Source organism: Salmo salar, chromosome ssa17, assembly GCF_905237065.1.
Source record: "Salmo salar chromosome ssa17, Ssal_v3.1, whole genome shotgun sequence".
NCBI classification, from domain to species: Eukaryota; Metazoa; Chordata; class Actinopteri; order Salmoniformes; family Salmonidae; genus Salmo; species Salmo salar.
The window spans coordinates 63892919-63910108 of record NC_059458.1 but is presented as its reverse complement, the minus strand read 5'-3'; the positions used below and the strand labels follow the sequence as shown (position 1 = coordinate 63910108).

Here is a 17190-nt window from a genome sequence, read left to right as displayed (position 1 = left end):
TGATAAGCACCATAGCCACTATAGCTGCTAGGATACAGTATATCTTGCACCCTAATGAAAATACAAAAGCGGACTTCATTAATGACTCAGGCGCTTGGAACAGTGAGGAACACACAGTTAGCAGCAGTCCACAGTCACCGTGGTGTTCTCTCTCAAACTACCCTAGTGCTCTATAATAGTTCTCAAACTGGCCTAGTGCTCTATAATAGATCTCAAACTGGCCTAGTGCTCTATAATAGTTACCAAACTGGCCTAGAGCTCTGTAATAGTTATCAAACTGGCCTAGTGCTCTATAATAGATCTCAAACTGGCCTAGTGCTCTATAATAGTTATCAAACTGGCCTAGAGCTCTGTAATAGTTCTCAAACTACCCTAGTGCTCTATAAAAGTTCTCAAACTAGCCTAGTGTTCTATAATAGTTCTCAAACTGGCCTAGTGCTCTGTAATAGTTATCAAACTGGCCTAGTGCTCTGTACTAGTTATCAACTGGCCTAGTGCTCTGTAATAGTTCTCAAACTGGCCAAGTGCTCTATAATAGATCTCAAACTACCCTAGTGCTCTATAAAAGTTATCAAACTAGCCTAGTGTTCTATAATAGTTATCAAACTGGCCTAGTGCTCTATAAAAGTTCTCAAACTAGCCTACTGTTTTATAATAGTTCTCAAACTGGCCTAGTGCTCTATAATAGTTCCCAACCTGGCCTAGTGCTCTATAATAGTTCTCAAACTGGCCTAGTGCTCTAGAAAAGTTCTCAAACTACCCTAGTGTTCTATAAAAGTTCTCAAACAAGCCTAGTGTTCTATAATAATTCTCAAACAAGCCTAGTGTTCTATAAAAGTTCTCAAACTGGCCTAGTGTTCTATAATCATTCTCAAACTAGCGTAGTGTTCTATAATAGTTCTCAAACTAGCCTAGTGCTCTATAAAAGTTCTCAAACTAGCCTAGTGTTCTATAAAAGTTCTCAAACTGGCCTAGTGTTCTATAATAGTTCTCAAACTAGCCTAGTGCTCTATAAAAGTTCTCAAACTAGCCTAGTGTTCTATAATAGTTCTCAAACTACCCTAGTGCTCTATAATAGTTCTCTATCTGGCCTAGTGTTCTATAATAGTTCTCAAACTAGCCTAGTGTTCTATAATAGTTCTCAAACTGGCCTAGTGCTCTATAATAGTTCTCAAACTAGCCTACTGTTCTATAAAGGTTCTCAAACTAGCCTAGTGTTCTATAATAATTCTCAAACAAGCCTAGTGTTCTATAAAAGTTCTCAAACTGGCCTAGTGTTCTATAATCATTCTCAAACTAGCCTAGTGTTCTATAATAGTTCTCAAACTAGCCTAGTGCTTTATAAAAGTTCTCAAACTAGCCTAGTGTTCTATAAAAGTTCTCAAACTGGCCTAGTGTTCTATAATCATTCTCAAACTAGCCTAGTGTTCTATAATAGTTCTCAAACTAGCCTAGTGCTCTATAAAAGTTCTCAAACTAGCCTAGTGCTCTATAATAGTTCTCAAACTAGCCTAGTGTTCTATAATAGTTCTCAAACTACCCTAGTGCTCTATAATAGTTCTCTATCTGGCCTAGTGTTCTATAATAGTTCTCAAACTAGCCTAGTGTTCTATAATAGTTCTCAAACTGGCCTAGTGCTCTATAATAGTTCTCAAACTAGCCTACTGTTCTATAAAGGTTCTCAAACTAGCCTAGTGTTCTATAATAATTCTCAAACAAGCCTAGTGTTCTATAAAAGTTCTCAAACTGGCCTAGTGTTCTATAATCATTCTCAAACTAGCCTAGTGTTCTATAATAGTTCTCAAACTAGCCTAGTGCTCTATAAAAGTTCTCAAACTAGCCTAGTGTTCTATAAAAGTTCTCAAACTGGCCTAGTGTTCTATAATCATTCTCAAACTAGCCTAGTGTTCTATAATAGTTCTCAAACTAGCCTAGTGCTCTATAAAAGTTCTCAAACTAGCCTAGTGCTCTATAATAGTTCTCTATCTGGCCTAGTGTTCTTTAAAAGTTCTCAAACTGGCCTAGTGCTCTATAATAGGTCTCAAACTACCCTTGTGTTCTATAATAGTTCTCAAACTACCCTAGTGCTCTATAATAGTTCTCTATCTGGCCTAGTGTTCTATAATAGTTCTCAAACTAGCCTAGTGTTCTATAATAGTTCTCAAACTGGCCTAGTGCTCTATAATAGTTCTCAAACTAGCCTACTGTTCTATAAAGGTTCTCAAACTAGCCTAGTGTTCTATAATAATTCTCAAACAAGCCTAGTGTTCTATAAAAGTTCTCAAACTGGCCTAGTGTTCTATAATCATTCTCAAACTAGCCTAGTGTTCTATAATAGTTCTCAAACTAGCCTAGTGCTCTATAAAAGTTCTCAAACTAGCCTAGTGTTCTATAAAAGTTCTCAAACTGGCCTAGCGTTCTATAATCATTCTCAAACTAGCCTAGTGTTCTATAATAGTTCTCAAACTAGCCTAGTGCTCTATAAAAGTTCTCAAACTAGCCTAGTGCTCTATAATAGTTCTCTATCTGGCCTAGTGTTCTTTAAAAGTTCTCAAACTGGCCTAGTGCTCTATAATAGGTCTCAAACTACCCTTGTGTTCTATAAAAGTTCTCAAACTAGCCTAGTGTTCTGTAAGAGTTCTCAAACTACCCTAGTGCTCTGTAATAGTTATCAAACTGGCCTAGTGCTCTGTAATAGTTATCAAACTGGCCTAGTGCTCTGTAATAGTCCTCAAACTGGTCTAGTGCTCTGTAATAGTTCTCAAACTGGCCTAGTGCTCTATAATAGATCTCAAACTGGCCTAGTGCTCTATAATAGTTCTCAAGCCGACCTAGTGCTCTATAATAGCTCTCAAACTGGCCTAGTGCTCCGTAATAGTTCTCAAATTAGCCTAATGCTCTATAATAGTTCTCAAATTAGCATAGTGCTCTATAATACTTCTCAAATTAGCCTAGTGCTCTATAATAGTTATCACACTGGCCTTGTGCTCTGTAATAGTTATCAAACTGGCCTCGTGCTCTGTAACAGTTATCAAACTGGCCTAGTGCTCTAGAAAAGTTCACAAACTACCCTAGTGCTCTATAATAGTTCTCAAACTACCCTAGTGCTCTATAAAAGTTCTCAAACTAGCCTAGTGTTCTATAATAATTCTCAAACAAGTCTAGTGCTCTTTAAAAATGTTCAAACTGGCCTAGTCCTCTATAATAGTTCTCAAACTCTACTAGTGCTCTAGAATAGTTCTCTATAATAGTTTTCAAACTGGCCTAGTGCTCTAGAATAGTTATCTTTAATAGTTCTCAAACTGTCCTGGTCCTCTATAATAGTTCTCAACCTGGCCTAGTGGTCTAGAATAGTTCTCTTTAATAGTTCTCAAACTGGCCTAGTGCTCTAGAATAGTTCTCTTTAATAGTTCTCAAACTGTCCTGGTCCTCTATAATAGTTCTCAACCTGGCCTAGTGGTCTAGAATAGTTCTCTTTAATAGTTCTCAAACTGGCCTAATGCTCTAGAATAGTTCTCTTTAATAGTTCTCAAACTGGCATAGTACTCTATAATTGTTCTCAAACGGTGGTACGGCCTACTACCACTCTTATCCCCCGTGACACGCCACTTCCACTGACTGTCACGACTGCCGTCCCCGCTCTGCCGTTAATGGACAACCGCTGCCAAACCACATCTGACATCTGCGCTCACATACACACACACACACACACACACAACACACCGTCCACACTGCCTGACTGTGGCTGAGAAGCACTATCTTTCTCTGTAGACTGGCTGAGAGGTGAGCTAGAGTTCTGTCTGTTTATTCCTGGAATGGAAGCACATTGCTGGAATGAAGTGTGAGGATTAAAGGGTGTAAGGGAGGATGATTATAATGCTAACCCTCCAACGTGCTCTCTCTCTCTTTCTCTCTCTCTCACCCTCCTCTCTCTCTTTTTCTGTTTCTCTCTTTCTCTCTCGGTCTCTCTCTGTCTCTCTTGGTCTGTCTCTCTCTGTCTCTCTCTCTGTCTCTGTCTCTCTCTCTGTCGCTTTCTCTCTATCTAGTTCTCTTTCAGTCACTGTCTGTCTGTCTCTCTCTCTGGGTCTGTCTCTCTCTCTCTCTCTCTCTCTCTCTCTCACTGTCTCACTTCTCTCCTTGTGATGATATTACGGGAATGCATAGTGTGCTTATGCTTGTTAGTGTACTTATGCACAGTGATCTCTTACCTAGTCCTGCTGTGTGTGTGTGTGTGTGTGTGTGTCTCCACTCTTCCCAGACATGCCCTGCAGCTGAATGTGATAGCCACGCAGCAGCTCCTGAATCTGGCCCAGCAGATGCACCACCTCCAGGCCTTCATCCACATCTCCACAGCCTACGCCAACTGCAACCGCAGACACATCGACGAGATCATCTACCCACCGCCTGTAGAACCCAAGAAGCTCATCGACTCCCTGGAGTGAGTAGTGTGAAGTCTACTTTCTGCATCCGAGTTGGGGGTGGGGTTGCTGCTATTACGACTCCATCTATTCAGGAAGTGAATTCATTTGCAAATTTCATGCATTGAAAATATGCTCAGTGAAGATAAATGGCACTTAGGCCTGGATTCAGTCAGATCAAGCATTAACTGGCATAGCTAATGTTTTGGCGCGGTCGGAGGTGGAACTACGTTGTACCTGTCACATCGGTGAGCAGCTGCTCTTGTGATTATTGTCACGAAGCAACACCCGTTCCACTCACGTTGGAAGTTCAGAACGAGAAAATGTCCTCTTTAGGTATAATGCCGGGAGCCACTTGTGGATTTGACAGCTCTAATGCAGTTCCACCTCCAACACCGCCAAAACAACCTCTAGGCCTCTAATCCTCTAAACCAGCTCTATGACTCTAAACCTCTAAACAACCTCTAGGCCTCTAAACAATCTCTATGACTCTAAACCTCTAAACAACCTCTAGGCCTCTAAACCTCTAAACAATCTCTAGGCCTCTAAACCTCTAAACAACCTATAGTCCTCTAAACCTCTAAACAACCTCTATGCCTCTAAACCTCTAAACAACCTCTAAACCTCTAAACAAACTCTAGGCCTCTAAATCTCTAAACAACCTCTATGTCTCTAAACCTCTAAACAACCTCTATGCCTTTAAACCTCTAAACAACCTCTATACCTCTAAACCTCTAAACAACCTCTATACCTCTAAACCTCTAAACAACCTCTAGGCCTCTAAACCTCTAAACAACCTCTATGACTCTAAACCTCTAAACAATCTCTATGACTCTAAACCTCTAAACAACCTCTAGGCCTCTAAACCTCTAAACAATCTCTATGACTCTAAACCTCTAAACAACCTCTAGGCCTCTAAACCTCTAAACCCATCTAGGCCTCTAAACCTCTAAACAACCTCTATGACTCTAAACCTCTAAACAACCTCTAGGCCTCTAAACCTCTAAACCCATCTAGGCCTCTAAACCTCTAAACAATCTCTATGACTCTAAACCTCTAAACAACCTCTAGGCCTCTAAACCTCTAAACAACCTCTAGGCCTCTAAACCTCTAAACAATCTCTAGGCCTCTAAACCTCTAAACAACCTCTATGACTCTAAACCTCTAAACAACCTCTATACCTCTAAGTCTCTAAACCTCTAAACAACCTCTAGGCCTCTAAACCTCTAAACAACCTCTATGCCTCTAAATCTCTAAACAACCTCTATACCTCTAAACCTCTAAACAACCTCTAGGTCTCTAAACCTCTAAACAATCTCTATGCCTCTAAATCTCTAAACAAGCTCTATACCTCTAAACCTCTAAACAACCTCTAGGTCTCTAAACCTCTAAACAATCTCTATGCCTCTAAATCTCTAAACAACCTCTATACCTCTAAACCTCTAAACAACCTCTATACCTCTAAACATCTAAACAACCTCTAGGTCTCTAAACCTCTAAACAACCTCTATGACTCTAAACCTCTAAACAATCTCTAGGCCTCTAAACCTCTAAACAACTCTATGACTCTAAACCTCTAAACAATCTCTAGGCCTCTAAACCTCTAAACAACCTCTCTATGACTCTAAACCTCTAAACAACTTCTAAACCTCTAAACAACCTCTATGACTCTAAACCTCTAAACAATCTCTAGGCCTCTAAACCTCTAAACAACTCTATGACTCTAAACCTCTAAACAATCTCTAGGCCTCTAAACCTCTAAACAACCTCTCTATGACTCTAAACCTCTAAACAACTTCTATGCCTCTAAACAAACTCTATACCTCTAAACCTCTAAACAATCTCTATGACTCTAAACCTCTAAACAACCTCTAGGCCTCTAAACCTCTAAACCACCTCTATACCTCTAAACCTCTAAACAACCTCTAGGCCTCTAAACCTCTAAACAACCTCTAGGCCTCTAAACCTCTAAACAATCTCTAGGCCTCTAAACCTCTAAACAAGCTCTAGGCCTCTAAACCTCTAAACAATCTCTAGGCCTCTAAACCTCTAAACAATCTCTAGGCCTCTAAACCTCTAAACAACCTCTATGACTCTAAACCTCTAAACAACCTCTATACCTCTAAGTCTCTAAACCTCTAAACAACCTCTAGGTCTCTAAACCTCTAAACAATCTCTATGCCTCTAAATCTCTAAACAACCTCTATACCTCTAAACCTCTAAACAACCTCTATACCTCTAAACCTCTAAACAACCTCTAGGTCTCTAAACCTCTAAACAATCTCTATGCCTCTAAACCTCTAAACAACCTCTATGCCTCTAAATCTCTAAACAACCTCTATACCTCTAAACCTCTAAACAACTTCTATACCTCTAAACCTCTAAACAACCTCTAGGTCTCTAAACCTCTAAACAATCTCTATGCCTCTAAACCTCTAAACAACCTCTATACCTCTAAACCTCTAAACAACCTCTATACCTCTAAACATCTAAACAATCTCTAGGCCTCTAAACCTCTAAACAATCTCTATGCCTCTAAACCTCTAAACAACCTCTAGGCCTCTAAACCTCTAAACAATCTCTATGACTCTAAACCTCTAAACAACCTCTCTATGACTCTAAACCTCTAAACAACTTCTATGCCTCTAAACAAACTCTATACCTCTAAACCTCTAAACAATCTCTATGACTCTAAACCTCTAAACAATCTCTAGGCCTCTAAAACTCTAAACCACCTCTATACCTCTAAACCTCTAAACAACCTCTAGGCCTCTAAACCTCTAAACAACCTCTAGGCCTCTAAACCTCTAAACAATCTCTAGGCCTCTAAACCTCTAAACAACCTCTATGACTCTAAACCTCTAAACAATCTCTAGGCCTCTAAACCTCTAAACAACCTCTAGGCCTCTAAACCTCTAAACAATCTCTAGGCCTCTAAACCTCTAAACAACCTCTATGACTCTAAACCTCTAAACAATCTCTAGGCCTCTAAACCTCTAAACAACCTCTCTGCTGGTGTCGTCTAGCGCAGATCTGATAGAATCTTAGTTTGGCCCCTAGTTAGATTAATGACAGTATATTCATTGAATTTCAATTCATCTCCTGAATGAACTGATTGAAATGGAATTGAACCGAACCAAGTGTGCTGTCAAGTCCACACCACTTTGTGCCATTTCCAACTAATGATTGATTATAAATACCATCACAGACAGCTATAAGAGTGAATGACGTTTCATCTATCTACACAAAATGCCAACTTTACTTCAATCCTGGCATGTGTCCTGTACCATTGTGATGTGAGTCTCATTGTGAGTGTTCTCTTGTGTCTGTGGCTGCAGGTGGATGGAGGACAGCATCGTCCGTGACATCACGCCGCGCCTCATCGGGGACCGCCCCAACACCTACACCTACACCAAAGCCCTGGCAGAGTGTGTGGTCCAGAAAGAGAGCAGCAAGCTCAGCATCGGCATCATCAGACCCTCCATAGTGGGAGCCAGCTGGCAGGAGCCTTTCCCTGTGAGTACCGTTACCATAGAGATACAGTATCATATACATACATCATTCTGTGGGACTGGGTTACTCTACTGGACCCTGGCACTGGATAGCTGGCAGCAATAGATGATCAATAGATACATGGATCACATTCTGTATGTAGTCTGTGGACTTTAAACAGTGTATTGACTGGTCAGCAAGATAAGTGTATCAGAAGAAGTGGGATTGGCTCAGCCTGTTGGGAAATGTATCACAATTTATAAAAATCTATGTAGCACTTTCACTGTGACGGTTAAAGGGCTCAGTCAGACTCCTGTCAATTCTCACACCATCATGTCCTGCTGTGGTGCCAAATGGATGGGAATTAGCGATCGATCGCTGTAACAGTACACTGGTCAATATATCTCCCCTGTGTACAGTCAGACTTAAAGGGGGATTGGGTGTGTAGTGCTGAGTAAAGTTTGTATTAGGGTTGGACCAGGACAGGTCTAATGGTTCTAATGGTTCAGAAAGTCTGGCTGGGCTGGATTCCAGGACTCGAAGAGGAGCGTCCCTGACCCCAACAGCTGGGTAGGCGATGTGAGGGGGGCAAGGAAGGGGCGATGGGGAAACTACTGCCAGGGCTGAAACCGGAGAGCCTCTGAGTGTCTCCTACTATATTGAAGGTCACTGAAAAGCAACTGTAGGTTCATGGAAAGGCCACTCTGAACGTTCAGTGGGTGCAGTAATCAATCAATCAATCAATCAATCAATCAATCAATCAATCAATCAATCAATCAATCAATATAATGTATTTTATAAAGACCTTTTGACATCAGCAGTTGCCCCTAGAAAGGCAGGAACCTAGGAAGAAAGCTAGCTAGGAACCAGCTTCCGAGGGGGGGGGGCAGTCCTCTTCTGGATGTGCAGTGTGATGGTACTTTCATGAGTAAGCTGCTTTTTATTTTCTAATCTGTCCGGCTGCTGTAGTGTAGGCTAACATCTTAGCGTAAGGATTCCACAGCGTTAAGCATTTTAATCTCACTTAGCATAGCGGCAGATGGACATATTAAAGCGTTTAAAAAATAAATGCAGACTTTATTGCTGCTTAACATTTTGGAGGAGCAATGGGAGGGTGGTTTCAACATTTCATCATTTTCGTGATTATAATATTCGTCAAAGTTCTTTCCCGCAAATTCAAGTGACATGCTTACTTTATTTTCCTACAGGAATATTATTTGAATGTCTGAGGCTCCATGAATTCACACAGAAAGAGACCAAAGATCTTGAAGATGAAAAGATGCACACTTTCAGAGTTTTCAATAGAGTATAATACACTTTTAAACAGCACTAAGTATATTCACAGAAAACGACTATATAGCCCCAGGGCTGCATTTAGTTTTCTGGGGCTGTAACGTTTCAACAGTGCAGGATCCAGGCCTGGCGGCAAAACAGCCAAAAGATCACGCTTTACCAGTTTATTGCGCGGGCAGCTCGAGACAGGGGGAGCGCGGGCAGCTCGAGACAGTGTGTGTGGGGGGGGGGTGATGAACTTCAATCTCCATGTCCTCAGAACTCCGTTAAAATGTCAAGGCAATCCCTGTCAAAGATGTATACCTGCAGAAATTGTCTCTGAGACGATGTGATAAGGACTTTTATTTGTCTGACTGTCTGTCTGTCTGTCTGCACCAGACCATGTAGCCTTACCCTGTAGGGACAAGCCACAGACACACCACACAAATAAGCCCAGTCTATTACCAATGTATTACCGGAGGGCTAATTGATGTGGACACTGTTACTCTCCCTATCTAAGTCTCACTCTCCATAGGTACAGTGGGGGAAAAAAGTATTTGATCCCCTGCTGATTTTGTACGTTTGCCCACTGATAAAGAAAGGATCAGTATATAATTTTAATGGTAGGTTTATTTGAACAGTGAGAGACAGAATAACAACAAAAAAATCCAGAAAAACTCATGTCAAAAATGTTATAAATTGATTTGCATTTTAATCAGGGAAATAAGTATTTGACCCCCTCTGAATCAGAAAGATTTCTGGCTCCCAGGTGTCTTTTATATAGGTAACGAGCTGAGATTAGGAGCACACTCTTAAAGGGAGGGCTCCTAACCGCAGCTTGTTACCTGTAAAAAAGACACCTGTCCACAGAAGCAAACAATCAATCAGATTCCAAACTCTCCACCATGGCGAAGACCAAAGAGCTCTCCAAGGATGTCAGGGACAAGATTGTAGACCTACACAAGGCTGGAATGGGCTACAAGACCATTGCCAAGCAGCTTGGTGAGAAGGTGACAACATTTGGTGCGATTATTCGCAAATGGAAGAAACACAAAATAACTGTCAATCTCTCTTGGCCTGTGGCTCCAAGCAAGATCTCACCTCGTGGAGTTGCAATGATCATGAGAACGGTGAGGAATCAGCCCAGAACTACACGGGAGGATCTTGTCAATGATCTCAAGGCAGCTGGGACCATAGTCACCAAGAAAACAATTGGTAACACACTACGCCGTGAAGGACTGAAATCCTGCAGCGCACGCAAGGTCCCCCTGCTCAAGAATACATATACATGCCCGTCTGAAGTTTGCCAATAAACATCTGAATGAATTAGAGGACAACTGGTGAAAGTGTTGTGGTCAGATGAGACCAAAATGGAGCTCTTTGGCATCAACTCAACTCGCCGTGTTTGGAGGAGGAGGAATGCTGCCTATGACCCCAAGAACACCATCTCCACTGTCAAACATGGAGGTGGTAACATTATGTTTTGGGGGTGTTTTTCTGCTAAGGGGACAGGTCAACTTCACCGCATCAAAGGGACGATGGACGGGGCCATATACCGTCAAATCTTGGGTGAGAACATCCTTCCCTCAGCCAGGGCATTGAAAATGGGTCGTGGATGGGTATTCCAGCATGACAATGACCCAAAACACACGGCCAAGGCAAGAAAGGAGTGGCTCAAGAAGAAGCACATTAAGGTCCTGGAGTGGCCTAGCCAGTCTCCAGACCTTAATCCCATAGAAAATCTGTGGAGGGAGCTGAAGGTTCGAGTTGCTAAACGTCAGCCTCGAAAACCTTAATGACTTGGAGAAGATCTGCAAAGAGGAGTGGGACAAAATCCCTCCTGAGATGTGTGCAAACCTGGTGGCCAACTACAAGAAACGTCTGACCTCTGTGATTGCGAACAAGGGTTTTGCCACCAAGTACTAAGTCATGTTTTGCAGAGGGGTCAAATACTTATTTTCCTCATTAAAATGCAAATCATTTTATAACATTTTTGACATGTGTTTTTCTGGATTTATTTGTTGTTATTCTGTCTCTCACTGTTCAAATAAACCTACCATTAAAATTCTAGACTGATCATTTCTTTGTAAGTGGGCAAACGTACAAAATCAGCAGAGGATCAAATACGTTTTTCCCCCACTGTAGCTAGCTAGCTAGCCTGTTAGGGCTAGGGGGCAGTATTGACACGGCTGGATAAAAAACATACCCGATTTAATCTGGTTACCACTCCTACCCAGTAACTAGAATATGCATATACTTATTACATATGGATAGAAAACACCCTAAATTTTCTAAAACTGTTTGAATGGTGTCTGTGAGTATAACAGAACTCAAATGGCAGGTCAAAACCTGAGAGATTCCTTTACAGGAAGTGGCCTGTCTGACCATTTCTTGAACTTCTTTTCCATCTCTATCATTTACTAAGGATCTCTGCTCTAACGTGACACTTCCCACGTCGTCCATAGGCGCTCAGAGCCCGGGAAAAAACAGAATGTCGTCATTCCAGCCCCAGGCTGAAACACATTATCGCCTTTCTCAAGTAGCCGATCAAGGGACACTGAGCTTATGCGCGTGACCCGACCGCCCCCGCCTTTGGGATTTTTTCCTCTGTTTGCCGAAAAGGAGATTCCCTGTCGGAATATTATCGCTTTTCTACGAGAAAAATGGCGTAAAAATTGATTTTAAACAGCGGTTGACATGCTTCGAAGTACGGTAATGGAATATTTAGAATTTTATTGTCACGAATTGCGCCATGCGCGCGACACTTCTTTACTATTTCGGATAGTGTCTGGAACGCACGAACAAAACGCTGCTATTCGGATATAACGATGGATTATTTTGGACCAAACCAACATTTGTTATTGAAGTAGCAGTCCTGGGTGTGCATTCTGACGAAGACAACAAAAGGTAATCAAACTTTTGTAATAGTAAATATGATTATGGTGAGTGCTAAACTTGCCGGGTGTCTAAATAGCGAGCCCGTGATGCCTGGGCTATGTACTTAGAATATTGCAAAATGTGCTTTCACCAAAAAGCTATTTTAAAATCGGACATATCGAGTGCATAGAGGAGTTCTGTATCTATAATTCTTAAAATAATTGTTATGCTTTTTGTGAACGTTTATCGTGAGTAATTTAGTAAAATGTTAGCGAATTCCCCGGAAGTTTGCGGGGGTATGCTAGTTCTGAACGTCACATGCTAATGTAAAAAGCTGGTTTTTGATATAAATATGAACTTGATTGAACAAAACATGCATGTATTGTATAACATAATGTCCTAGGGTTGTCATCTGATGAAGATCATCAAAGGTGAGTGCTGCATTTAGCTGTCTTCTGGGTTTTGGTGACATTATATGCTGGCTTGAAAAATGGGTGTCTGATTATTTCTGGCTTGGTACTCTGCTGACATAATCTAATGTTTTGCTTTCGTTGTAAAGCCTTTTTGAAATCGGACAGTGTGGTTAGATTAACGAGAGTCTTGTCTTTAAATAGCTGTAAAATAGTCATATGTTTGAGAAATTGAAGTAATAGGATTTTTAAGGTTTTGAAAATCGCGCCACAGGCTGCCAGTGGCTGTTACGTAGGTGGGACGCAAGCGTCCCACCTAGCCCATAGAGGCTAGCCTAGCACACCACTGGAATGCTAACTCAGCAGATACACAACAATCTAATTGATGTTGCTGTTAGGAGGCTATCTGTAACTTGATGATGTTGCAGCAATGTTATTGCTGTGCTTGAAGCTAGAATTCCTAATTGAAACATTAACAAAGCTGAAACCCCGCCTGTGTTTTGGTAAAAAGCTGAGGCAGGTAGCCTAGTGGTTAGAGCGTTGGGCCAGTAACCGAAAAGTTGTTGGCCCAACGAATCCCTCAGCTGACAAGGTAAATGGAATCCGTGAGCTGACAAGGTAAAAATCTGTCGTTCTGCCCCTGAACAAGGCAGTTAACCCACTGTTCTTAGGCCGTCATTGTAAATAAGAATTTGTTCTTAACTGACTTGCCTGGTTAAATAAAAAAAATGGGCCTGGAGAAAGGTAACCACTCTCAAATTCATAGACAGAGCTATGGATGCAAGGACTGACCATCCATGATATAAAATGTATAGTTTTAACCATGTTTTTAGGCTGTATAGTGTTTGTTTATATTTACAAACATTAAAGTAAAACAAGCTTGTATTTTGGGTTCTGATGGGGTACGACTGTTGAACTAAGCTAATGAGGCATTTATAAGTTATATTCTTCAACAATCAATAGGTATATATCATTAATTTATAAGTCCAAAAATAGATGTAGCAACTAATGATTCCAGCTTAAAGGGGGGTACTTAGGCTACGTCTCTATTCAGTCTGCGTCGCTGAAGCGTTCCAGATTGCGAGATATACATTTTTAGGTAATTTCCGATTGAGCATTGCCTTTAAATTGAAATAACGGATTAAAATGTTCCGTACGGATTGAATAGAGCCCCTAATCTCTCATTACACTCACTTATTCCCTCCCTATTCTTCTGTCTCAGGGCTGGATCGACAACTTCAATGGACCAAGCGGAGTCTTCATCGCTGTAAGTACCAGCATATACTTATTGCGTTGTATTTTTCATATAGTAAGTTTGCTCATTTTGATGCCACTAGTTTAAATGATGATCAGGTGATGATGAGATGTGGTGGTAACCCTGTGTCCTGTCTGATCAGGCGGGGAAGGGCATCCTGCGCACCATGAGAGCCAACAATGATGCGGTGGCGGACCTCATCCCCGTGGACGTGGTCATCAACCTGACCCTGGCCGCTGGCTGGTACACGGCAGTGCACAGGTTAACTTTCCCCCCAGGTGGAATATGGTTTGACCAATGACTGTATGGTTTAACCCACACAAACAGACACCCCCATATTGACCTGCAGAAAGACCTCCTGTAAACCAACCTTAGCCCAGTTTGTTCGAACACATCTCCCCAGCTCTACACCATTGACTGATGAGGAAGCCCGGTGTTTTCAACTGATGTGATTTTGTGTTTGTGGTGTCATTTTATAGATGTGTCCTAATGGACCCTCCCCGTTGATCCCTCTGACCTCATCTCTCTGCTCCCTTGCAGACCCAAAGCAGCGCTGGTTTACAACTGCACAACGGGCGGAATCAACCCTTTCCACTGGGGAGAGATCGGTAGGTGTCTGTCTGTCTGTATGTGTGTCTGTCTGTATGCCTGTTACAGTGACATCATTAGTGCTTGCTCATTAACCACTGTGGCTTCCGTCGTCATAAATCAATGTACTTCAGTAGTTGAAATCTTGATCAAATCAAATTTTATTAGTCACATACACATGGTTAACAGATGTTATTGCGAGTGTAGCGAATTGCTTGTGCTTCTAGTTCCGACAGTGCTGCAATATCTAACATGTAATCTAACAATTCCACAACAACTACCTAAAACACACAAATCTAAGTAAAGGAATGGAATAAGAATATAGACATATAAATATATGGATGAGCAATAGAGTGGCATAGGCAAGATGCAATAGATGGTATAAAATACAGTATATACATATGAGATGAGTAATGCAAGATATGTAAACATTATTAAAGTGACTAGTGATCCATTTGGTTGATGGTGTTGTGACTATGAAACTATGCGTCATACATTCCCACAGGGGATATGAAACTGTGGGTTGCCTGTCAGTCCTGGTTCTCCTAAATCCATTTGAATGGTGTAGCAGTGAGATGCAGGTGGATAAATGATCTGTGTCATAATTAGATGCCCAGGGATTTGACAGTGGCGAGGGTCTACTGCCACCTTCTGGCAGCTAGTAGAACATTACATCTGAACCCCCACACTGTGTCCATCTGTTTGACCTCACCACTGTGGATCTGCCCAAATGACAACTCCCATCAGCAGTAAAGCACAGTTGCCCAAACAATAACAAATAGAGGCAAAGTGTCATCATGAAATCATCACCCCACCAGCATTTTTGTTGTTGTGGCAGCTCAACTCCCGGCCCATCATCTACAGTACATCCCAGTGGACCACTGAGATGAAAAGGATGCATGCGGGCCGGGTATCAGTCAGGCTCAGATTAGCGGGCGACAGCCAGGGTCCCTACGCTCTCAGATTAGTGAATCTGCTCCTTTCACTCTGGGAAATTGACATCAGATGGCTGGCAGCGGGATTAAGGCTCGTCACTCTGCCTCGCTGTTATAAATCTGGGATAGCGGGCACTAATCTACCGGACCACATAAGAGCTAAGAATCAAGCTAATCAAACTGGGTCTAGGGGGCCCATGGGGCTGCTTAGGGAAGTTGGAGGTTCTGGTACCTTAATTGGTTTTTGTCGCCTTTTCTCCACTGTCCTCTTCTCACCCCGTTTTGAAAAAGGTCAATATAATTGAGGAGCGGCGGTAAGGAGAGGAAACGTGGAGGGAAACGCTCTTGCAAGAAATGAGACGGTCATTCACTCGCTCGTCAGACAAATGACGTTTACAGAGGAGGAATCACAAAATACAAATTGATAAAAACGAATATAGCTACTTCTGCAATACATTCTATAGATAAAAGGATAAGTTGAGTATCGTTTTAAATGTGTGCCTGGTTTTCTCCTTCAAGAAAACAACAGCTGATTCAAAGGGGGTGTGGAACATTTTAAAACACTTCGGCGCTAGCATCCGTGAAGAAGCACACTTCTCTGATAGCTTACTAACGAATTGACACTCTCCGTGACCACTTGACACTGAGGAGAGGACAGAATTTTGTGCAATAGAGAATCTCCCAAGGAACCGATGAAGGAGCCCTGGAATAGTGCTCAGGAGTTTCTCATTCAGGCTGCGATTCAATCCAAGGCTTGTTATAGAACAGCGCACTAGACACCCGACAATGTACCATTTAACATCACCATGAATTGATCCCCGGCCTCAATCTTGTTCTGAGGGAAGCTCCACTTTCTAGGGCAGAACAAATGTGATTGGTTGGATGAAAACTCAGTGGGCAGAGCTTAGACTAACATGTCAGTGGGTGGAGTTTACAGATGAGAGTCAAAATAAATGTTTTCAGGGAGGTAGGTTGGAGGTGGTTCAACATGACCCAAAAGGTTGCCAGTTCAAATCCTGGCTACGACTTTTGTTTTCCTTACCAAACATTTTTAACTAATTACATTTCTAATCTACTTTGTTTGTTTACTTTGACAGAACAGCATTAAATACATGGAAAAACAAGGGTGCTGCCCTCCCCCCTACTAGCGCAGTGGACTAGGGATAGGGACCAGAAGGTCACAGGTTCTAATCTTGCTGATGCCCTTTTTCAAAAAAATGTATATTTGTGTTACCTTACCCTAGCCGGGAACACTCACCCTCAACACCAAAACCATCTTTCAACTCTTGTTAGCGGGGCTGGAGAATATTCACTGTGGCCGGGATTCAATAACATCACCCTTTGTCAGCTATGCACCTAGTAAAGGCAGTGTTCCCACGTTCACGGTAAACACAGCATGTTCTCTCTTTAAATGGCACATAGTCAACAAATCACCATCAGATTGAATCCTGGCCAAAATATTGTGCTACTTGGAGTTAATATCTTAGAACTAATAAAAATACAATTAATGACAGTTGATCCACAGAAATGTGCTGGAGCACGGTGAAACATCAGGGGTGTGGCTTTGATTCCTCGAAGGGTCATATGTAGTGTGGCACATGGTCTCAGAGCATTTTCTATTATTCTGGACATAAATCCAAGACAATCCATTTAGTATGACATGTATTCATTTGTGGAGGTTGCATCCATTTCATGAATTCCAATTCTTACAGCATGTTAAGAATTTGCAAAATATCCCTTATGAAAAATCTGTCCTTTACTCCAGTGCAATGAGGTTGGCTTCAGACAACCGTAGTTCAGCTCTTGGCACATCATGGACCACAGGCTTCAACCACCAGAATGGTATCACAGCTGTAGAGGATGGGCCCAGTCTACTTGGACCTCTGCCTCATTTTCCACCTTTTACGCTTCAGCCATCGCATACGCTTCTTCCTCCACTTGGC

The 17190-nt window shown here is 41.8% G+C and overlaps 1 protein-coding gene across 2 annotated transcripts in view; it reads left to right on the top strand.

Moving 5' to 3' along the window:
* LOC106576356 (fatty acyl-CoA reductase 1) overlaps positions 1 to 17190 on the top strand; it is a 115262-nt gene that overhangs the window by 96066 nt on the left and 2006 nt on the right. For both annotated transcript variants that reach the window (XM_045699967.1, XM_045699966.1), the window contains exons 4-8: positions 4259 to 4438; positions 7757 to 7934; positions 13692 to 13736; positions 13867 to 13985; positions 14265 to 14332. In XM_045699967.1, coding sequence (XP_045555923.1) covers positions 4259 to 4438; positions 7757 to 7934; positions 13692 to 13736; positions 13867 to 13985; positions 14265 to 14332 — 590 coding nt within the window. The remainder of the gene's footprint in view (positions 1 to 4258; positions 4439 to 7756; positions 7935 to 13691; positions 13737 to 13866; positions 13986 to 14264; positions 14333 to 17190) is intronic.